At 40.8% G+C, this 24602-nt stretch overlaps 1 protein-coding gene and 1 long non-coding RNA gene across 8 annotated transcripts in view; one reads left to right on the forward strand and one right to left on the reverse strand.

Annotated features, from left to right (window-relative positions):
• Positions 1-24602, forward strand: part of Spata5 (spermatogenesis associated 5) — a 159194-nt gene that overhangs the window by 130022 nt on the left and 4570 nt on the right. Inside the window, exon 16 of one of the 6 annotated variants that reach the window (XM_017319672.2) lies at positions 10575-10613. The exons of the other annotated variants lie outside the window; for them this stretch is intronic. Within the exon in view, the coding sequence (XP_017175161.1) occupies positions 10575-10610 (36 nt within the window). The 3' untranslated portion in view covers positions 10611-10613. Of the gene's footprint in view, positions 1-10574; positions 10614-24602 lie in introns of those variants that run through there. 6 annotated transcript variants of the gene reach the window in all.
• Positions 1-24602, reverse strand: part of Gm36412 — a 60043-nt gene that overhangs the window by 7578 nt on the left and 27863 nt on the right. Inside the window, exon 3 of one of the 2 annotated variants that reach the window (XR_880778.2) lies at positions 15161-17033. The exons of the other annotated variant lie outside the window; for it this stretch is intronic. This is a non-coding gene — a long non-coding RNA (predicted gene, 36412). Of the gene's footprint in view, positions 1-15160; positions 17034-24602 lie in introns of those variants that run through there. 2 annotated transcript variants of the gene reach the window in all.

Consider the following 24602-nt stretch of genomic DNA (forward strand, 5'->3'; position numbering starts at 1 on the left):
TGGCAAGGTTCAGATCAGTTATTTTTTTAAATAGAGTTCATGATTAGTTAAACCTTGTTAAATCCTGTTACCTAATTCTCTGGTCCAAAGATTATTGAGTACTGATGTAATCTGGAAACGGTAATTAGATTCCCAGTAAATACCCCATGATCTGACAGACTATCTGGTAATGAAAGATCATTCCTTAATGAATGACTATGAAACAGAAATTCAGAACATAGAGCCATCCGTCTGTTTGAGCAGATCCCAAGCAGCACTGATCTGAGACAGTGGCCACCGTCATACTTACTGATGCTCTTAATTTTTAGTAAGAAGAATCCTAAAGAGAGTGACCATCTAATGGTTAGGGGACAAACATATTCCATATACTTCTGCACTGCCACTCAGGCTAGCTGTGGAGGGCGGGGTTAGTTGCTGTTTTGTGTAGTACAGATATCTGCCCTCACAGCCAAGTGTGCTGGAAACTGTTTTGGTTGAATTGTGGTTTTCTGTGCAATACTTTTGTTCAGATGCACCTTTGGATGGTTCATTTGTTCGTTCTCCCTTCCCCCACCCCCAATCCAGTTTCTAGTCTTACCTATTATGTATTTCAGTTAAATGTGAACAAAAAATATTCTGCATCTTCCCTGGACTTTGTGCTCATTAATTTGTAGGAAAACCAAGTAATGAAACTGGCAGAAGTTGTTGCAGGCAGTATTTGTACAAAATCCTCAGTTTTCTCTTTTGTTTGTTCTGTTTGTTTATTTAAACCTTTTTTTTTTAATTCTTTAAAGTTTTATATACATTTATGGTTTGCCTGTTTGTATGTCTGTGCACCACATGCATACCTGGTGCCCACAGAGGCCAGAATTGGGTATCAGAGCCACAGTAGGTGGAGTTACATAGAGTGTGAGAGCCACCGTGTTTGTTCTTGAAGCTTAACCCATATCCTATGGAAGAGTAGTCAGTGATCTTAACTGCTGAGCCCTCTCTCCAGGCTCTAGTTTGATCTTTTAAGCATTCATCACTTTTGTTCTCTGGAGTCAAGAAAATGAGTGAGAAGGAAAGTCATGTGGGGTTCATACAAGAGGACATACAGTGCTGAGTTGTACTGTCTTACCAGAGAGTGCAATTTTATGTTAGTCTTTTCTCTGGTGGAGGAAGCCTAGGCAGTAACATTTCATTCACTGCATTCCAGTCCTAGCTCTGCTGTTTACAAGCTGTAATACATTGGATTGGGTGAGTTACTTATTGCTGACACTGTAAAATTGCAGTAGTAATACTTTTCACCTGTATTAAAGATTGGAAATAATATGTATGGAGTTTAATAAAAATAGCTATTATTATTATTATTCCCATTATTAAGAATTGCTACTGTTTTCATTTAATAAGGTTAGATTCTTACATATATAAAATTTTTTTATTCCTGTTATAACAAGTTACACAAAATTAGCTCCTGGGACAATATAGATATTTTATACTGTAATTCTGGAAGTTGAAAGTCAGGTGTTTATGCTACCACTGAGCCAAATGCAGTATATCTACAAGTCTGTGCTCCTTCCTGTAGGTTATAGAACAATTTCTTCATTTTTTGTTTGTTTGTTTGTTTGTTCTTACTGTTGTTAATTAAGAGTCTTAATACCCTCTGCTTTTCCTTGGCTGGCACCATTCTTACATCTCTCTGTTTCTGACTTGTGTCCTCCTGTCATACTCACAGGACCTTTCTGATGATATAAATCTGTCCAGATAATCTGGGCTAATCCTCCTGTCGGATCAGATGATTATCTACTTTAATTCCACCTGTAACCTTGATCCCCTTGTCATGTACCTTAACACAGTCACAGGTTCTAACACTTGGGAGCTGCTTGTCAGCCAATTAAATAGTATTCCTTCCACAGTAGTCAAAGAAGGCAACTCTTGTAGCACTGAGCATGCCATCTTGAGAAACTTGTAAATACTGCTCATCTGATGCCACATCTCTTCCGACAATGTTTGTACTTTCATCTTTGTTCTGTTTTTTGTGTTTTGTTTTGTTTATGTTAACTATTGTGAAAATTCACTTTCTTGGTCACAGTATCTCTTATTTTGCTTTTTACTTAGTGCCATCTTTAAAGAGCTATAGCCACAATTACATAAATATGTATGGCAAAACTGAAATTTTTTAGAAAAAAGCAGGGTATGAATCTTCTTTTCAGCAGCAATTACAAAGCTAATGGGAAATACATATTTCTAAGGTTAAAGGTGCCTTGATAGCTTGTGTCTTAGCAAATATATCTGTTAAAAGACAGTCTTTTCTTTCCTTTTCTTTCTTTTTTTTTTTTTTTTGAGACATAGAGTCTTACTACAGTCTGTCTGTCCTAGAGGTTGCTATATAAACCAGGCTGCCCCAAACTCCATTTGCCTTTGCTTCCCGGATGCTGAATTAGTGCCTACACTACCACCCCTAACCTCCTAAGTCATTCTTAACACTGGATGCGGGGGGGGGGGGGGGAGGATAGCCAATTGTGAATTAGAGTGTTAACCCTAAGCTAATATCAGAGACTCACAGACCTTTAGACTGCTAGGCTTGCCATCAAGGAGAGAGAGGAATATCATGAGATGTAGTTAGGCCGGGCTCAGACAAATACCCTGTAAAGAGAGCAGCAGCAGTCAGTCACTTAGCTGCTGGGCTTGTTTCCTCAGACCTGCTCTGAAAGTTACTGAGATGCATTAAGATTGTATATACCATGATGCCTTTTGATTCAACATTTATGACAAAGCAAAAACAACACTGAAAACACTGGAATCCACAAAGAAGTTCTTTAGCAGGTGAGCAGATATATAAACTGTAATACATGTAAACAGTGCAATATCATTATACGTTAAGTATAATTATTAAGTAAATTGTTATACACATTATCTATACAAAGTATAAAGAAAATACACAGAAGAATCTGATGGGCATGTTACTAAGTAAAAGAAACCAGTCTGAAAATGGCCTGCTGTATAATTCCAAACACATGGCATTCTGGAAAAGACAAAAGTAAAAGAGTAAGAGGCCAGAGAAAAGAGAGTATTTGAGGACACTGATACAGATGGAATATGAAATGCCCTTACCCCTCCAAGCATACTCAGGCATTGGATCCAATCAGTAAGAATTGGTTGTGATTTTAATCTATTGATAGGTTTTAGCCTGAGGTAGGAGGGGATAGGAAGCTGAACTTGGTTGGAAGAAATAGGTCACTGGAAGTTGCCCTGTTCCTAGTCCATTCCTGTCTCTGTGCTTCCTGGCCACCATGGCCACATACCCTTAGCACAAGGATATTCTGCCTCATACTAGCCAGCCAACCACTGACTGAGCCTTCCAAAACTTAGCCACAAAATAAGTTATTTCTCTTAGGTATTTTAAACAGGGCCAAAAAGTGTGACTAATAGAAATAGTGAAGCTAATGATATGTAAAAGAGTAGAGAATCCTGATGTAAACTATGGGTCTGGGAGGATAGTAATATAGCCACAGATATAACCAGTGTACTAATTGTAATTGGGCCAGGGTAGATGGTGAAGGGTGCTATGTATATAGGACAGAGAATACGTGAGAATTCTGTACTCAGTGATTACACTATGGACTTGAAACTACTCTCTTTAAAAAAAAAATTTTTTTCAATGTTGTCTGGGGTTGGTGATAGGAAAGAGAAAGTTAGACTTCTCTTTCTGAGCCTGTCCCCATCTCTACTGCCAGTTTACCACAGTCTCCCTGCTTGGCTTTATCTCTTCACTGTAGCTGCTTCAGCCAACTTTTTTCTACCTACTTTTCTCTTAGTGCCAAAAAGTAGATAAATGACTGCAAAGTTGATTCTGATGCAAAGAATTGTATCTTTCTGTAATTACTGTCTCATACCTGAGAACTAATTTCCTAAGAAAAATTTTCCTATCATTTTAATGTATGGTCTTCTTCTGGGATGCAAGTATACTCTACCCATGGAGGTCCAGTACACCATGAGTTATTGGCCTGTAAAAACACCTAGGAATGGTTATTCTTCATTGTTATCCTTCAGATGCCATCAGCCTGTGCCAGCTGGTCCTACAGAACAGGACAGTAAGGCTGATCTTTAAGAAGATTTGGAGTAACTGAGGACAGTTTGTTAAAAGATGGCAGTCTTAATTGTTCAGGAACTAAGAATTACTAGCATTATTTTAAAATAAGTGTTGGGTGAAAACAGAAAGTTTGGGAAAGGAAGGGAGGTAAGAGAAAAGAAGGAATGACACCAGTAGTGTAGTTTTGAGCCACCTGCTGGAGTGTTTTACAAGATTTATACTTTGACAGAGTAGAAAACTAGTGTTTTGAATTTTTTAATCCCAGACAATATATAAAAATTATTTTCTTCCTAAGAGCCATATCCATAGTTGTCTCACAGTCTTATGTTTCATTAGTTTCAGAAAACAAGTCAAGAAGTCTGTAAAGCTTACCAACCTGTAATCAGCACAGCATGCTCTCCAGAAAATCCTTCTGGGTACCAGCTTTCTGTTTTCTGTAGAGTGATAGACACTGGGTATTATTCCTACCTACCAGGGAGAAATTGTGAGATTCTGCTAAAGGGAGGAGTCATTTTTGGTCCAAGAATGATGCTGTGGTGTTAATGGTTAAGTTAACAGTCTTTCCTCTATACACTCTGATGTTTATGTTGGTGCGTAAAGATGCTAAAAGAGCTCTATATCTTCCAAATAATGGTTTTCCCCTGTTACTGCCATCTTTTCATTCACCTAATTTCGAATAAAAAGAATAATTTTTCTTAAACAGAATCCCAAGTGAAGATCCAAGTCAGTTTCATAGGAAGATTTTACTACATTGGGGGGGGGGGGGTGGTAGAGTTAATAACTACAGTCTGAGGAACAAATATGGCTCACAACCAGTTTTTGAAAAGCCCAAAAACTAGAGAAACAGGTTTATATTTTTAAATGGGTGAAGAAAACTCAATAGAAGGTTTTTTGACACATTAAAAAAAATGTTTGAAATTCAAATGTTAGTGTTATAAAGTTTCGTGGGAACACATCATGTATCCACCTTAAGGAAGAATCACAGGATCATTTTGCCATCCACTCATCTAATGCTTTCTTCCTCTACCTTCATTGAGTTTTCCTTACCTTCTTTCCTCCCTTCGGCTGCATGAACTCACTCACTCAACACACATACGCACGCACTCGCGCACACACACATTTTTATTTTTGTTTTCAAAGAGGATGAATGTTTTATTTGTTTCTCACAGTGTTACATAGCCAGTGTTTCACAGTGGGAAAACAACAGCCAACACAGCACATGGCAAAACAAAGACACTACTCCCTCTGACACTGTACAACACTTCCCTGCATTCCAAGGCATTTCCAGTGAGAAGACACAGTGGTGGATATGGGCAAGGTACCAAATTATGTAAGATACACCACTGTTATCTTGAACTATGAATTTTTTTTTTTTTTTTTGAGACAGGATTTCTCAGTGTGGCCCTAGCTGTCCTGGAACTCACTCTGTAGACCAGGCTGGCCTTGAACTCAGAGATCCACCTGCCTCTGCCTCCCAAGTGCTGGAAAGGTGTACGCCACAACAGCCTGGCTCGAATTATGAAATTCTTTTTTGTTGTTGTTTTTGTTGTTGTTGTTGTTGTTGTTGTTTTGGTTTTTTTTCGAGACAGGGTTTCTCTGTATAGCCCTGGCTGTCCTGGAGCTCACTTTGTAGACCAGGCTGGCCTCGAACTCAGAAATCCGCCTACCCCTGCCTCCCGAGTGCTGGGATTAAAGGCGTGCGCCACCACGCCCGGCTGAATTATGAAATTCTTATAACCAGTAAGTAGGGTCTCACCATGTAGCTGTGGCTGGTCTGGAACTTGTTATGTAGACCGATCTCGAACTAACATCTGCCTGTTGAGTGCTGGGATTAAACAGTGGTCTGTCACCAAACCCAGCTTATAACCACTTTTCACCTCAAATGATCTTAAGAATTCTAAACACCAGAGTTTAACCTCTAGTCTAAATACTTAATATGGTGATTATCAAAAAAAAAAAAAAAATCTGTACCCTGTGTTTATCCGCATCCATTAGGAAGTTGGGGGTGGGTCTTAAGTAGCACTGTCAAGAACAGTTCCAGTTTCTTTCCATTAGTACTGCTAAAAGTTATTTCAAGACCTCTATTCTCCGCTGGTTTAAGACAAGCATGCTGGGCAGGTCATGTCCCAGTTTTATCATGGAGGGGTGCCATGGTCACTCCTCAGAGGACTTCACGTATTCCTCATATGCTTCTTCAATCATCATTCATCTAGCTCTGAAGGGTCGCTCAGTGTCATCTTCATCAGCCAACCATCTTAACAGGATTTGTTGACGAGCCCTGGCTTTGCGGCAAGTGCTTCATTGACTTCAGTTACCTCTCCTGACAGAGGTGAGGAGAGCTCACTGGCAGCCTTCACTCTCTCCAAAGTACCAAACTCCTCTTGTTTTTTCAATTTTGTCCCCACTTCTGGCAGACTGCAGTAAACAACATCTCTCAAAGCTTCCTATGCAAACTTGCTGATTCCCATCGTTCCAATACCTTCCTCTGTTGTTATCCATTCATGTTTCTCTGTGAATTTATGCATTACAGCAAAGCAGATCCAGTGTGCTGTGAGCCAGAAGGCCAGGGCAGTGCTCAGGCTGCAGGCATAGCCCACAGGCTCCTTGACACTCCCAGCAACATGATCTGAGGTCCGGAGGGTAACTGTGCTCCTCCTCCGCCACCAGGCTGGTGGGGCCACCTTTTTATTTTTTTAGCAGTGCTTTCAATTACAGTGAAATGTATTTGTGAGTCTGTAGTAAGTGCTCAGGGAAGTTCTTGTCTACCTCCCTCCCTGTGGCTTCCTTCCCTCTCTCTGTCTTCTAAGTAGGATTTCTAAGGCAGTGTCTTTTCCCCAGCATGTGTTTGTTTTCAAGGTGGGAGTTAGATCCAGATACAGCCTTTCACGTCCATGGAAAGTTGTGTGTTAGTATGTGGTCTCATTTTTAACGTACTTGCAGACGTCCTAGTTATCTGAGATCACTTTCACATGGACTGAGGTTAAGCTTTATTTCTTTTGGCTTGTCCCTCCCTCAGCAGACACTTCCTCTTTGCCTTGAAAGGACAAAACGATGTTCAGCTGTCTGGGCTTGGGCCCAGTATTTGATTTATACATTATTTAATTTCCTCCTGAAAATTGGAAGCAGGACTCTTAGGAATGGAAGTGAGTAGTTTTCGTTTGTTTAAGAACACTTTTAGATTTAATATAATCAGTAGAAGATGTCAGCATGATTGGGGGCGACTTAAGGTGAAACAAATAAAGTTAATACAAAAGAAGGGTACTTGACAGTAGAGAAGAGCTGAGGTTTCTGCATCACTTCTGGGTTGTCTTCCCCACACTGGGGGATGTGCTCTTTAGGCTCCCTCTGACTTGGGTTACAGTTGCAGTTACAGAGCAGTTCCTCAGAACCACTACTCTACCTATCTCCACAACAACAAATGCCACTATGTGAATGCCAGAATGAAATTTCTATGTTATGAATTCAGGAATTTAAAAATCAACTCTAGAAATAACATTTTGTGCTTCATGGCCACTTTGGGGCAGTTTATTCCTCTGGCCATGCTACTGTGAGGTTACACAGTCTTCCTCTTCACTGGCAATGGCTGCCTGCGCTGCCTCACTGGGCACTGTTGATCTGTCTCACTGGAGCTCTTTTGTCCTTGTAACAAGCCCAAGCTTTAGTCTCCCTGTTCTTCTCAGTGCCGTCTGCCAGATAGCCCTTTGCTTCATGATCCTTTCTTTCCTCTTTCATACAGATTCCATTCTCCAGTATGGAGATAAGCTTAAATGTTTCCAAGGTTGCTTCTTGGACCTCTTCTCTCCCTGGTGTTTTCAGACTTTTAGCATTGTGTAACAACATTGTCATCTACAAAGTTCACACTTGAGAACTGCTGGGTCACTTTACAAAAACGGAATAGCTGAGGCTGGGGAGATAGGAGAAGCTGAGCTCAGTTCCTTGGCCCTTGTGGTAAAAGTAGATTCAGTAGTGATGCTTCGTCTGTAACCCCAGGACTGAGGAGGCAGAGACCAGTGGAGTTGATTGGGCAGCCAGGCTAGCTGATTGGTGAGCTCCAGGTTCCTTGAGAGATCCTATCTCAAAAAATAAGGTGGAGAGCAATTGAGGAAGACATATACAATGTGCATCATGTACATGCTTCTCACACAAGCTTGCAAACACCACACACAAAAAGTAGAAATATTTTAAAATTTAAACCATTGAGCCCATTCATAGCTTTCTTTGGCTACGTGTCACTCTTCAACCACAGGTCAGACACACCAGTGTCAATACTACAGTGTAGACACACCAGTGTGGCTGCTTATCTTTTCTGACTGCCAGAGCCTGAGAAGCTTAGAGAGCTGCAAACAAGCATAGTTGGAAAACTACTTCGGTCCTGTCAGGCTGCTTTTGACCCCTTTGAAGGTAGTCTGTCCTTTGCTACTTCTGTCTTTACAAAGACCAACTTTGCAGAATACCACCTGCACATCATGATGGTCCTTAAGTTCAGGCCCTAAAGTCTGATGTTGCTCAGCACCCAGCACCTGCCTTCTCATCTAGCTCAGGGCTGTCTGGTGGACTAAGTAGAGAATAGTCACTGTAGTTGGGCATCTAAACCCAGAGCTGCCATTTAACTTTTGTATGATTTAGGGCAGTCTGTTCAAACCAATTAAAATTTAGTTTGTCGGTTTTCATTTATCAATTTCGGTTTTATTGGGAGATAACTTCTTGCTGGTTTATTGGGAAGTTGATGAAAGCCCTGGGCCCTTCAGACTCCTCAGCACCTTTCACATCGTGGTGGTTCTATCACGAGCCTAACTATCATCAGTATTGTTCCCCCTTGCCACCACTCCATGTTTCTCATGTTAGTTATTTCACTGCACATTCTAAACAGGCATTGGTGGCTTACTCTCCCATCTGCATTCCACACAGTTTGAGGTGGCCCTTCTGTTTCGTTTTCCATGAATGTAACACAGTGACTTCTCTTAAAAGTTTTCTTAATTTAGTTCAGGTGAGTAGAGTAGCTCTTCTTCTCCCCTAAGAGACATGCTGGCTATACAGTGTTCATAGAATTCAGTTTACATTTGTATCTTCACATTTTAATCAGATACTATCACTTAAGTCATTTCTCTCTTTTTTTTTTTTTTTAAAGGTTTATTTATTTATTATATGTAAGTACACTGTAGTTGCCTTCAGATACACCAGAAGAGGGCATCAGATCTCATTATGGGTGGTTGTGAGCCACCATGTGGTTGCTGGGATTTGAACTTCAGACCTTCAGAAGAGCAGTCGGGTGCTCTTACCCACTGAGCCATCTCACCAGCCCGTCATTTCTCTCTTATTTTAGTACATTGAAGCTTAAAACAAACCAACTTTTAAATTAATTACACTTCCTGAGACTAAAGGATTATAGTCTGAAGCAAATTTTTTTTTCTTTGGAGGCAAACTTACTGTGTAGCTCCAGCTGGCCTGGAACAGCTCGTAGACCAGGCCAGCCTCAAACTCAGAGATAGCCACCTGCCTCTGTGCTGGGATTAAAGTGTATACCACCATGCCGAGCTAATGATTTTTTTTTCTTTTAAAATAACTACTTTGGGACTGGTGAGATAGCTTATCAGGTAAAGCAACTGCTGCCAAGCCTCAGAACCTAAGTTTAATTCCTGGGACCCACATGATTGAGGGAGATAACTAGTTCCAGCAAGTTGTCCTCTGCCACAAGTGTTGTTGTGTGGGGTTTAATAACTCTGTTAGTTCTTAATATGATCTGCCAGCCCCCCCAATAATCGAGACAGAGTCCTATTGATTTATTTAATCAGCCTTAGTACAATTACTGGGCATTATCCCTGAACTATTTTTTATGCTACTCTGGCTACTTGCCAGCTGCCCTCCCCAAGTTACTTACTTGCTGTTTGAGTCTCACCCCAGGCTGTTAGTATTCCATCAGTCTGTCCTAAGGGAGTATGTCTCATGTGCTCCTGACCCATCCCATCTAATGATTGGAAATGCTCCTGCTCTCTCTGTCTTCTTTCTCCTCCTCCTCGCTTTCTCTCTCATTCTCTTCATGATCCCTACCTGTGACCCCAGTAACCAAAACCCTGCCTACCTCCATTCTCCTCTGTAACTGGCAGTAAAGCCACTTTTATTTAGCCAGTCAGAATCATTTGGTGTAAGTGAGAACCAGCTTATTGGGACTGCAACCAAATCTTGGGGGCTGATATTTAGCATTTGAATACATAATAGCACTAGACCAACCCCCAACACACAGGTCCATTCCCTACCCTAACACACACACACACACACACACACACACACACACACACACTCAAATACATTCAGTTTTTAAAAGAATTACTTTGTAGTTACAAATGATACCAAAAGTAAAGTATTTGAGATAAGAGAAATTCAAGCATTAAGTTACTTTTTAGTGTGTATGTTTTTTACTTTATAAGGGCAGCCAACCACAAAGTTTTTTTTTTTTTAGTTAAAATACCAAGTTTTTCCATCTACATACTTTTTCTTAAACAATTATTCTTTTTTCCCTTAGCATATTTCTGAAGAAACAAAACTTTCCTGCTTTTGAGAGGTAACACTTCTTTACAAATCACATGTGGCTATCTTACTTGTCATTCCATAAGCGAATTCTACATAATTGGGTTGAGTTAAAAACATAGAAACCAAATAAAAATGCAAGAGATTAAAGAGGATTAGACTTAATGAATGTTAAATAAAGATCTTTTTTAATACCACTTTATACTCCACAGTGGATATAAATAATTTCTCAAAGTGTTCTACGTACAGATTCAGTGTGAGCCTTGGGAAGGCCCCACGTCTTGACCCAGCACTCCCATTAACATTTGAAGACTCATGCACAGAAGGTATGGCTCTGTCCATAGTCTAAATCTCTGTCTTAGGACAGAGACACATTTATATTTGCTTATAGGCCAGACAAAAGTTGAGCAAGTCTTAGCAAACAGAACGTATTCATATAGAGTACCTTCTTAAAAGCACCAGCATGCCAGCTGCTGAAGGATTGCCCTGACTGGGGCCAAATGCTCAGAAAGGCCACTCAGCAAAGTGCCTGGTCAAGATGTGGAATCTTCCCAAGGCTCACACTGAATACACATGTAGAACACTTTGAGAAATTATTTATACCTACTGTGGATTCTGTTAAACAGATTCTTATTAACATCATCTAGTCTGAGCTTGTTTAATCTCTAGTATTTTTATTTGGTTTCTGTTTTTAATGCAACCTAATTTTTTTAGAAGTCTTGCTAATCACACGCGTCAAAACACTAGTAACAGGAGGTTCTTAACTTGAATTTACATACTGTTGCACAGTTCAGTGGTGCTGAAGGCTGTGGGTAGTTATTTTAGTTTTTGGCAAATCTCTCTTTTTACATTATTTTCCTTTTTATTGTGTTTATGGGCGTTTTGCCTATCTATGTCTGTGTACTACATGCCTGCCTACATTGTTCACATCTGTGGTACATAAGTGTGTGATCTTCCAGGAATTAGATGATAGACCCACACATTACTGTGTATATTATGTTAGTGTGGTAGTACCACACTTGTTCTGATAACCTCTGAGAACAGGATCATTCTGAACTTCCCAATTGTCACTTTCTAAGCCCGTAATTGCTACTCTGGAACTTCAGAGCCCAGACAGAGCTGACCTGAGATACCCTGAGCCCCATTAGCACTACGGCTGCAGCAGAGGCTCAGTAGCTATGTGAGCCCCAGAACACAGACTAACCTCTAGTAGCCATGCTAGGAGAAAGGCTAAGTCAGTGCCTCACATACACATGACACTAGTAGACGCTATGGAGGGGCAGTGCTGTGCCTAAGGCTGGCAAAAGCTCAAAGCCTTGAGAAGCTGCTCAAAACAGAGGAAAGAAGAATGGAAGAGCAGGCAAGTAAGAAAGGAAAAAAATAGTATTTTTTGAAATTTACCTATTCTAAAATTTTGGCTGAACAATGGTTTAAAAGGTATGGGTTGTATAGTCACTCCTTCATGTTCAGTGAAAGAGAACATTAACCTGAGTTTTACTCTGGCCTGTTTAACTGTCTTGACACTGACATATGAGTAAGTTTTAAAACTAAAGGGGAAGTAAAGGACTGGAGTCAGCTCGGATGCCTTTTACATGGGGCTGGGTTGAATAAACTGCAAGTGTGAAGGGAATGAGGGACAGTTCTCCATACAGTGTGAACTCTTGGATAGATTGTTGTGTGAAGAGGGCAAGGCAGAACAGTGTAGTGTGCTAACATTTACATAAGGAGTTAGGAAGAGCAGAGCTTCCCTCTAGAGGTAATGGCCAAAAGCTAGGCATGGTGACCTAGACTTGTAATTGCAGCACTTGGGCAGAGGAAGCAGAGTCTATACTATGCAAGGAAAGGACTCCCAAAATTGGCCTCTACATGTAGCATAGAAATATACATATTAAAAAAAAAATTTTTTTTTTTGGTTTTTCGAGACAGGGTTTCTCTGTGTAGCCCTGGGTGTCCTGGAGCTCACTTTGTAGACCAGGCTGGCCTCGAACTCAGAAATCCGCCTGCCTCTGCCTCCCGAGTGCTGGGATTAAAGACATGCGCCACCACGCCTGGCTTAAATACTTTTTTTGATGTGGAAAATTTTTAAGGCATGAGAAAATACATAGACCATAGAAAATAAAGTCCCTTTACCATCATGGTAAGAGAAAAGAGGATGAGAAAATTCTTCCATATGAGGTATGCTAACTGAATGCAGTAGATATGAGCTATACTCAACTCAGTGTAGTTTACTATAACTTTTAATCCCAACTCAAACATTTTCTGCAAATTATTATAGCAAGATCTTAGTAATGATTGATTATTTATATCAATATTATTGATGTTAAGGACTTCTTGCAATTTTAATAATTCTTTTAAAGGTATGTACTAAAATATTTAGAAATTAGATATTCTGATTCTGAGATTTTTTTTTTAATGCGATGTGCTCCTGGGGCTGAGGAAAATGAAAATCAGCCGTGAGTTTTTTACCTTAAAAGCTGCTCAGCAAAAGAATGAATGCTTTCTGTATTCTCCCTCTCCCCCTCCCCCTCCCTCTTCCCCTAGCCCTTCTCCCATTTGTTGGATTCTGACTGTTTGTGTGTCTGTGTGTCTGTCTGCCTGCCTGTTTTCCATACTTAAGTACTATGTTTTCATAGAGTGGTAATATTCTTTCTTTAAATGGTCCTTGGTAATTGAACTTTCCTCCATCTTCCCATTCACCTCTTCTTGAGAGAAAATGGGACAGCTTCTGGAGTGGGTGGAGCTGTTATGACAGACATTTAAGGTCAATTTCCGTCCACTCAGAATTACAGAGTACAACCAGAGGTCTGTAATTTGGGATGTTGTCCACTTCACCCTTCTAAGTCCTGTCAACATGCATTCCCAATTACATACATAATTTTAATTTATTTTAAAGGCTGTCTTCATATAAAATTTTCATAAACTTCCAAACTGAACAGCCCCATATTGGGATTTTGTAATCTGTCTAGTTTGACCACTTTCCCCAACAAGATAGTCAGTACATGTTTGCTTTTTATGTAGACATCTCTAGTTGCCAACAAAAGGAATGAATTTTACAGAAAGAAAGCTGCTACGAATTGACTATGACCCATTCCTGGAATTCATTTCAAAAGAATATCATAACTTTTTCTTTTTCCTCAAGAATTTTCAAAGAACTTATGGATTGGTGTCTTAGTGGCATACATAACACTGGTTTGGTTTGCTTTGGTGTTTGTTTGTTTTTTTTTTTAAAGTAAGCGCTGCTAGGCATAAATTGCCATGTGGCACACACTAGTTCACTTTGAAGCAGTATGCTACCGAGCTCTTAAGACAGGAAAGAGTGTAGGCAGTACATGTTAACAGGTTCACAAAGAAGCAAAAGGCTCAAGTGACCCGTCTAGCCCACTACAGATTTTATTCCTAGCCAGGGAAAAACTGTCATGTTATCATAAAGTGACAGCACACACAATTTTACTTTATATGTGCCCACACCAGGCCAGTCAGAGACTTTCCTTGGGATTTTTGGTCACTTGAACTATTAAGATGAGAACTTTTTGGTGGCCAAAACTGTAATCTGTAGAACACAGGAAGTATGGATGGTTGTGTTTGCCACCATAGAGGGGAATAAAGTACAGAGAAAATTGCATCTAACAATCATGATAAAAGCCAGTTGTGGTGGCAAAATCTACCATCCTTCCTGTTCCTGAGGCAGGGGATCACTTGAAACTAACCTGGGTAACATAGTGAGGCCCTCTCCCCATAAAGAAAAACGACTTGAGAGAATTTCTGGTGGCATTCTGGTCCTTCCAGTTGGCACTCTGACATTCTCCACACTTACTTTCTAACAGACCCAGTCTTTCCTAAAAATTCCTTCTTTAATCCAGACTACATTTCTGTCCCTGCAGTTGAATTCTAGTTCACCACAGAGATAACAACTAATTGCATATATTTGAAGAAATAAAAGAAGTTGAAGCAGAAACTAAAGTAGCTGGCTCGGGGGCATTCGCAGATGGAGTGCACTGTAACTCTTGAGCACCTTTTAAGTACAACTTTCCTGTTTGTATTTGCTATGGAGTTATAGATATGGAGCCTTAAAAACATCAGGATTTGGAAAAAGACTTAAAATTTCAGAATTCTATGGTAACCCTAAGTTTAACATAACTTACATGTGAATATGTAAGTGTGGGGGAGTTGAAATTCTGTAAATACTACTAAAAGAGGAGTCATCAGAAAGATAGTTCAAAATATTTTGTTTGCAAGTAAAATCTCGTTTTATGGTAGAACTTTTTTGTTAAAGGCACGACTATGTTACATTGCTGGCAGCATGGTGGTATCTTTGCAGTCCAGTTACTTTTAAATGATGAGCAAATTCCAGGACTTGTAGCTGCACACACTCTAGCACAGTTGTTAAATTACACCACATCTTGAGAGTGTTCTTTCTTTTCTTTCTCTTTCTTTCGAGATTTATTTATTTATTTTATGTATGTGAGTACACTGTAGCTGTACAGATGGTTGTGAGCCTTCATGTGGTTGTTGGGAATTGAGTTTTTAGGACCTCTGCTCACTCAGGTCAACCCCGCTTGCTCAGTCCCTGCTTGCTCCTGCCCAAAGATTTATTTATTATTATACATAAATGCAAAAGGTGTACTTTCTGCCAGTGAGTTTGTATGTACTAAATGAATGTGGATGTTCTTACTTCGGTGAGACCAGAACTGATGGAGAACGGGCAGATCAGACTGATGAAAGAATAGAGACTGTCTGCTTCCTTTCACATTCTTCATATGTTACTATAAAACATATGAATCTACTGGAGATCCATAGTTTCAATTATATCATGATCCCTTTGTCCAGTGAATTTATATTTCTGTACTTAAGAAAATTTACTGGTCTCTTCCTAATTGGGGGTTGGGGAGTGTATTTAGAAGTCTGAATGTTGACCTAATTTAAAGTGCTATAACATGCATAGATACAGACCTAAGATTTAACTCAAATTCATTTAATTTTGTATCTTTTAGATTTTTAAAACTAGGTAAACACCCTCAACTCATCAGAAACACCAGCTGCTGCATTCCCCCATTACACTGGTCTATCTTCTGAATTAGTTGTTAGGTACTTTCCTTACCGGTTTGACCTTCCTCATGATTATTAATGTATACAATCAGCAAGCATCCTTAGACTCCTCTTTTTTGGACTTCATACCAAAACTTCTTTTTAGGATTCTTGCAAACGAGTGATAGTGGTCAAGAAAGGCTGATGAGTCTGATATCCTTTAAGCAATGGTAGCCAAAAGAGCATAGTAAAATGTGTTTTGATTCAGACTTTTCTTCACCTGAAGATCATCCCCACCCAGCTTGAGCAAAAGAGGGCAGTATAGAAAATGTCCCCGAAGCTTGTTACTGTGATCTGTGAAGTATGTCACAGCTGTAAAATACATTTTATTGTTAAAAGCGAGAACTGGTACTGGAGAGATGGCTCAGTGGTTAAGAGCACTGGCTGCTTTTCCAGAGGTCCTGAGTTAATTCCCAGCAACCATGTCATGGCTCACAACCATCTATAATGGAGTCTGATGCCCTCTTTTGTCATGTAGGCTTACATCCAAATAGAGCATTCATACACATAAATAAATCTTTTCTTAAAAAGGAAGAACTAGATTTCACTGTTATCTTCTACTCAGTAAAATTGGAGAGTTCCTTTTTTTTCCTTTTGCATGGACATGTCGAAAATAGAGTTTAAAGTTTATGTGACTTTCAGATGAGACTTACTGATACTAAATGTGTGTCATGCTATCAACGGCGAAACACACGTGTATGTACCTTTGCTTCCTCACAGGTGATTATCGCTGATTACACATAGTTAATGCCTCCCGCTTAGAAAGTGTACTCTTAGCCATTTGGTTTTGCAGTTCTTCACTGTGTATAATTTGTAATTTTGCCCTAGCATTTTTTATTTGAATAAAAATAGAATATAAGTCTTTCCAGTAAAGATCAAAATAAATACATTGAGTTATATGTATGAATAGATATAGAAATTTTCTAACACATAAAGGAGAAACTAAGGAAGGAAAAACTATGTATTCCCCAACCTCAGTAAATACAAACATGCAGATTCTGGCCTCAGTTAGGTAAAGAAGGGAACGTAGATCTTATAAGTCAAGGCTTCAGAGACATGGACAGTTTAGAGATTGCCACTCAAGGCAAGCCCAGAATTCTTGCCATCCATCAGAAAGAAATTTCAAAACAAGCCAGTATGAAATAGAGTTGGTATTTATTAGAAGAAATATTAAGGAGCTGGAAAGACTGTAAAGTCTGTAAAGTGCTTGCGGAGTGAAAATGAGATCCTGTATTCAGATCCACAGCAACCATGTAAACCACTGCATGTTTGCAGCCCCAGTGTTGAAGAGCAGAAGCAGTGAAGAACCCCAACGTTGGAGCTTACTGGTGAACTGGGGTAGCTGAATTGATAAGAACATGAGAAGAACCTGTGTGAAAAAAAGAGGTTGAGTTGGAGAGATGGCTTAGTGGTAGAGCACTGGCTGCTCTTCTGAGAAACCCACATAGTGGCTTAGAACCATCTGTAACTCCAGCTCTAGGAAATTTGATGCATTCTTCTGGCCTTCATGAATATTGCATGCATACAGACATACATGTAGGCAAAACACTTGTTTATATAAAATCAAATATAACTTTAAAAATTGACGTTGAATAGCAATTGAAAAGGACATCCAGTGTCAACCTCAGCCTCCCTGGGCACATGGCACACATCCACATGAGCACATATATACACCATTCACTCATACACAAAGAAATTCCAGTTATTACAGATATTAAGCACAAGGGTTAAAAGAAAGAGAAGTGCTGCTCCGGAAGAAATTAAGACACACCACAGAGCATGGGTGTTGGTTTCTTAAAGAGGGGTTTCACTTCTCTGCCTTAACAATAGTTGTTTGTAGGATTTTGGTTATTTTTGTTATGTTTGGTTGGTTTTGAAATTGATGTCTTCAAAGGTTTGCTGGGGAACTAAATGAGATAGTTCTTACAGGTACACCACAAAAGTCTAGATCATGAGAAGGGAAACGTTGGGGTTCTTCACTGTAAGCCAAGTTCACAGTCTTGTTCTAGATTTCCAAAAAGTGTCTGGAAGAGGAGTGATGGTCATCCATGCTTAATCCTTAAGTATGGTTCACTGCTATCTTAAATGAAATAGCTAATATATGGAAGCAGTATCTTATCTCTGTCAGCAACCTTCACAGTAGATGTTCATTTTCCTCAGCTGGAGAGGCTTCAGCCAGACTCAGGAGTGATGGGCTCCTTTTCCTTTCTGTGTTCCCATAATTCTTCCTGGCTTTCTGTTGTGACTCAGTGAGATTTAAGAAGGTTTGGAATGTGGTTATTATACAACAGTTTAGTAGTCCTTAACTCCCCTTAGGTCATGAGACCTTTTTATTCTTTGATGAGAGCTTTAAACACACTGGAGTCTAGACAAGTGCCAATGAATATGGCTAGATGGTGTTTTCACAGGCTTCAGCTATATGCTAAGCCCTATAAGGACTATAAGACCTATAAGGCTTTGGACCCTAAAAGACTCTAGTATATAGCCAACAATAGTACACAAAACTGGTGAAATGCCACTTGAAATATTGCTAAGTGTATTTAAGAAAGATGACTCTTGATTTATAATTTGAATTTAAACATCTTAGTGTCAACTTCTATACAAATGTCTTGTCAAACAGTATAAGTATTACCAGTCAAAGAAAAAACACCTCAAGGTCCAAAAGTGAAGATGTATAAATTTATTGTGGATTTCTGAGGATATCTTATCTGATGAAAATTGTATGCTCTGATTTAATTTCAATGTATTTCTGTGCTGGGCAGGGGGGGGTATCCTTTCAGGAAGACTACACTTTGAATTAGAATGATGTACGTGAAGGAAGACTAAGGTGGTCTTACTGGCAAGTGCTGATATACTTTCATTTATTTGTCCCTAGGACCTATCTCTAGAGTTCCTCCTTAGCTGACTGTATATGGGCTATCAAGCCTCTCCTCCTCCTGTTTAATATAAATAGCCCTAAATACCACACCGTGCTAAAATGATTTCAGTGTATGGCAGCACAGTACTTTACTCAGCACTCAGGATGCTGAGGCAAAAAGGTCACCATGATTGAGGTCAGAGGGCCACATAGTAAAACTGTTTGAATGAGTAAATGAATGGTGTCATGTCAGATGCTGGTTACCAGGCAATAAAGATGAGAACATAGTACACGTTCAACCTGCCCCAACAGCAGTCTCTGCCACGCACACTCTAGAATAGTGGCAGAGAGACTCAAACCCTCCAGATTTATGAGATTCCTGGAGCTACACAAAGAGACCCAGCCTCAAAAACAACAAAAACTGTGGTGCTTGTTTCAGGGCTCTCCCAGCCTGCAGGGTCCCACTAATGACACAGCTTCATAGGGTGTTCCTTGTGCCCAGGATGATGGTGCCTTTTTAATCTAGGTTATCTGGCAGTTCCAACAAGGGGTGAGCTGGGGGTGGGGGACTGAAAGGGTAAAAGCTAGTTCTTGTATGTCTTCAGATATAACAGACTTCAGCAGGAGGTCTAACATGCTAACCTGAGGTAGAAAAGGGCTGAGCCTGTAAGGCCTTCACAGAAAGTGTAGTACAGGGATTCGACATTTAGCACAGATAACTAAACCTTGACAGTTGTGATGTCTTGGAACAGTGAAAGCAGCAGTTAGTTATGTTTGAAACAGGGATGTGTGGGCCATCAAACACTCTCACTGAGACACTAGCACTGCACTGAAGGAAGTCTATAGGAGAGGCCCTGTGAGCACCTGTGAGTTGACGTGAGCTTTGGGTTTTACTGCTATCTTGTAGGCAGTCAGATTCCTTGTGTGACCAGAGAATGGGGCTCCTGCCATCTGATCTATCTCAGCACTGCACTGGAGTAGTTCCTACCCTCTTCTGCTCCATGATAGCTGTTTTCTTTTCAAAACCCCTTTTTATCGTGTTATGGTGGGTCCATTGAAGCTGGAAACACTTAAAATCCCATAGGAACAAAGAACATTCCGGATCTTTCCAGCCCCAAACTTCTACAAGATAGATAGTTTATCTGTGTGTAAATTTTCCTTTGTGTTTTTGTTTTGTCTTGAGATGGGGGTCTCCACTACAGCCCACGCTGGCCTGGAACTCACTCTGTAGATCTAAACTGCAATTCTTGCCTCACATTTTAAAGGATAAGTGCTTCGTGCGACCCATAATTAATCCCTTCTACCACGCAGCGTGGCTCCCTGAGCTGCTAGTGGCTGTGCCAGGCTCGCCTCCCTGTATCTGTAAAGTTCCCATTTCATCTGCCCCCTACTCCTGCCGAGCCTGCTGCGCTGCTTCAGATCCACCTTTCAAGCTCGCCTTTCAGCTGCGGTTCAGCTACTCAATGGCCCGCCCTCCCTCCCATCCACAGGAGCATAATCTCCCAGGTAGCCTCCTTGAAGCACCTCCAGAGCACGCTGTTCACGAACAGCAAGACACCACTCTTACTGGGTTCCTAATCCCTTCCACACACAGGGAAGGAGGTCACAGGGCTGAGAGAGTGAAAAGAAAAGAGAAGGGGGCGGGAGAGCCAGAGCAGCACATTGTCGTGCCAGTGCTCCACGGCTGCGCCGCAATCAGCGCCAGCTGCAGCCCAATTAAGCTCAACAGGTCACAGGTGTTCCAGACAGAAGACGCTTTTAACAAAACCACTTTCTGAGAATACCTAAGAAATTTTTAAGCACTGCGGCCCGTTTCTTTTGGTGGATTTTTTAAAGCTATTTACTACACTTGAAATACAAAGAAGCTGAGATTAGGCCTTGCTGGATGGCGTGCTTTCTTCCTGCCAAACAGCAGGAGTAGCTCAGACAGCTTCTGGGCCATTGTGGGTTCAGTGTGCAGCTGCAAGGAAGGAAAAAGGTCCCCTGAAGTCCTGCAGCCTGTCCTGAGCAGCTCATCAGCACCAGCAAGGAGCTCTGAAATCACCATCTCTCAGGTGCACTAGAAGTTAAACTGTACAATGTCTTAAGCCATCTTGGGGAGCACTGTTAAACATGGTATCAATTCAGCTATCAAGAAGTAACTTTTTCAAGGGAGAAGGGGAGTGTTTGGGATGTATCTCAATTGGTACAGTGCTTGTCCAGCATGAAGGAAGTCCTGGGTTGGCCCCCAGCACAACTGGGCATGGTGGAGTTTACCTGTGATCCTAGCCCTGAGGAATTGGAGGCAAGAGAATCAGAAGTTCAATGTCATTGTCAACTACCTACAAATTCAAAGCCAGCTGTGATACATAAGACTCTTGTGGGTGGGGGGTTCATTTTGATGAACTAGAGATGTGTATGTAGCTTGGTAGTAGAGCACCTAAAAAGCCCATTCCATCACCAAAACATAAGTGAGTGAGACAGAGAGAGAGAGAGCGCACGAGCGAGCGCGCCCAGTGGTTAAGAGTACTTGACACGTTTGGTTCTGAGCCCCCTCATGGTAGCTTACAAAGATCCAGTTCCAGGGAATTCAACTCCCTCTTCTGATCTCTCAGGTACACACATGCAAGCAAAATGTTCTTACATACATGCATATATGTATATGTGTGTTTGTGTGTATGTAGCTTTTAAAAAAAAAGAACCCAGACATGGTGGTGCACGCATTTAATCCCAGCACTCAGGAGGCAGAGGCAGACAGATCTCTGAGTTCAAGGCCAGGCTGCTCTACAAAGGGAGTTCCAAGACAGCCGGGACCACACAGAGAAACCCTGTCTTGAAAAAGAAAGAAGGAAGGAAGGAAGGAGAGAGAAAAGAAAGAGAGAGAGAGAGAGAGAGAGAGAGAGAGAGGAAAAGGAAGAAGAAAAGAAAAAGTAGAAAGGGCTTTCCCCATCTAAAGTCACCTAGTCCATTTGAATCTGGATCTGTTATGTCTACATATCCACCTCTTCTCTGTCCAGTGTGAAGGGCTTTGTGTTGGGTGACCTATTGGTTCTGTCACTTTGGGGATAACAGTGCTTTCTGAGGTAGTTTACCAGAAAAGTTAGCTAGAACTTAATGCTTTGGGGCAGGAAGCAGCTCCTGCTCCTGCTCCTCCCCGTCCCCCTCCCCCAATTGCACCCTGAAGACATTTGCAGCAGGACCCCTACCTCCAAGCTTCCAGCCTCCGTGTGCTTGTTTCCCTGTTGTCACTGTCACTGTGCTTGTCCAGTAGCAGAGTGCAGATTCCCTCAGGCCTTGCCTAGACATGGAAGCAACTACTTAAGTTACTGCTTCTGGTGCTACATTCACGAGAAAAGTCTGCTTCCACTGTGAAGATGAAAGGAACAAGGGAAGGAACAGCTCTCGCACACAGAGAATGAAAGTTCAGGCAGGAAACTGCCAAGCACAGTCATGGTCTCTCCTATTGACTACCTTTTAATAGTCAGCATTTGCCTAGATTTACTCTTTATCACGTTTTAAAAAGCATTACTATCTTCTCAGAAGCTGTGTTGGTTTTAATTTTTGGTGTTATGCTGCTTCTATTTTGCTGTGCCCAGACACTGTTTAAACTCTGCTTCTCTGGTGGGTTGGAGAAAAGAACCATAGGCTATATATAAGAGGTTTCCTTTTTTTCCACAGTAAAGTAGGACATTGTTCAGAATTCCACACAATTGCCTCTTTGCCCTTTTAGGTTTAGAAGTGAAGTAGTTAGGTTTCCCGAGGCTCCATGGTCAAGAGCCTTCTCATGCTGGGGCACTGTGTCCACATGCAGCTTGTAGCAGCACTGTTAATGTGTGGTGCTACGGCTACTGCTGCTGCAGAAAGCCCACACAGAGAATACGCCTCCGTCTCCACTGCTAACTGCTTTCTCACTTAAGAAGACTCCCTGTTAGGAGAACCTGGTGATTTGTCGAGTTTTCGTGCAGACTCTTCCTCTTTAGTGTTCATCCCAAATTTACCTAATTCTTTGACATGGTGTTTCTGTGTGCCTTGTGTTCTTGTTAGATAATTAATCACCAGCTCTATTTTAACTGCTGAATGAATGAAAAGAAAATTTGTGATATGTAGGCACCAAATAAAGTGGTATGGCAGCCATTGAAGCAAAACACATCTTAGTCTGGCTCTCGTAATGAGGTCTTGGGAACAATCTACTAGTTTTGCTTCTTGTTTGTTTGTTTGTTTGTTTGTTTGTTGTTTTCATTCACACAAACGTGTTTCAATCTCCCGGCAAGGCACATACGAAAGTTTAGATATCTATTGATTCATCAAAACTGGATGAGAATATTATACTCTTTTGTGTTTGTAGCCTGCTACCCAAAGCACCCTTTCTGGCAGCTTGCCGATAACTCCTTTAAAAAATGAAATCTGCACCAATGGGGGAAAAGGGAGGATCCTGAAGAAATTAAAGGCTGGCTTCTAAAATGGTTTTTGCTAAAGAAGCTCAAGTGGCCTTTCTCAACAGGATAATATTCCTGACAGTCTATAAGTCAAATTCATCCATTTGTCTACACATCTCAGCAGAGATCTTCTGTGGCCTCATGAGAAAAAGGAAAAGCTGAAATAACTGTTGATGAAACAGTCCTAGACTCTGACTGGTTTGGGGCATGATTGTTCCTTGTAGAAACATCAGTCTATGCAAACACAAACTCATCTCATTGTGTGGTGGTAGTGGTGGCTATTTTTTTTAATAGACCTTATTTATAAGCTACCAAACAGTTTTAGTTTAAATTGAAGGCCTTTCCTCAGAGGTCTCATTCCCAGATAGACATGTGGGCAGCTTTATATGAGAAGCCTCCCACCCCACCCTTCTGATGCTTACTGCAGATGAAGGTCCAGGACGGACTTGCTGGTTTGCAGAGTCCTTTCACCAAGGCAAACACCCATTTTCATTTTTAGCAAGCTTCCATTCAAGTCCTCCAGACAATTATATATACTGCTACATAGTTTTGCAAAAACATCCCTCTCCTGTGTGATAAATCCTGATATACCTAAAAAGGGTCTCTCAGAAAGAATACATTTATATTCTAGACAGTTTCTAACTCTTGACTTCTACAGAAGTGACTGAAACCACCATAACACTCCAGACCCAAATACAACGTGATATAATATTGTTTATTCCTTTTCATTTCAGGAACTTGAAAATGTAACTGACAAGAGTATATAAAAGCACTACAGATCCTGTGCAATAGCATGCGTATGTAGACACCTGATGATAAACAAATAAACACGTGGGAGCTGTCTGTGGCTCTTATCTGACTCTATCCCTCTTCTTAGCTCCTCGACATGTCTGTTTCTTGTGCATCTGTCCTTAGCCCCTTTCCCTTTTGTCTCTATTCTGAAATACAAGAGAGTAGAGTTTAAGGGATTTAAAAAGGGCATGCTGTTGGCTTTGAGTGAGTTTTCTGGTATAGTTAATACAAGATGGCTCATTGGATAAAGATGCTTGTTTCTAAGCCTGACAACCTGAGTTCAATCCCCAGAACACACGTAATAGAAGAACTGACTTCTGCACTTTGTCTTCTGACTTCCACCCTTGTGCTGTGGCAAGCACCCACACCCCCTTGAGAAATAAATATAATAAAAAGAATTTTCCAAAGAAAAAGAATATCAACAGTTAAAATTATGTATTGATAGTCTGCTAAAAATAGGAGAGGAGAAGAGTTCTGTGGGAAACACTGGGTGTCTTTGTCTCATTCCAGATACTGTGTCAGATTGGCTGGCTAATTGATAGGCACTACCCAGTTGCTATTCACAATTTGGGTGCCTGTGGAATCACATATCAGGCACATGGATTTGTAAGACAGGACTTTCTCACTGTGTCGTTGTGTATTAGAAGGGTCAGACCAGCTCCCAAGACCCCTTCTATAAGGGTAACAAACCCATCTTTGCTGGTGGAGAACGGAGTGGCTTACATCCCAGAGCCTCCACATCCTAATGCTACCTTGGAGATTAGGCTCCAGCATGAGAATCTTAGGACAAAACACTAACATAAGTGGGTTAAAGCAAACTGAGCAGCTGTCATTGCTGGACTTCAATTATCAGCTTCCCAGTTTGTTTGCCTGT

The sequence above is a fragment of the Mus musculus genome, chromosome 3, assembly GCF_000001635.26.
Source record: "Mus musculus strain C57BL/6J chromosome 3, GRCm38.p6 C57BL/6J".
NCBI classification, from domain to species: Eukaryota; Metazoa; Chordata; class Mammalia; order Rodentia; family Muridae; genus Mus; species Mus musculus.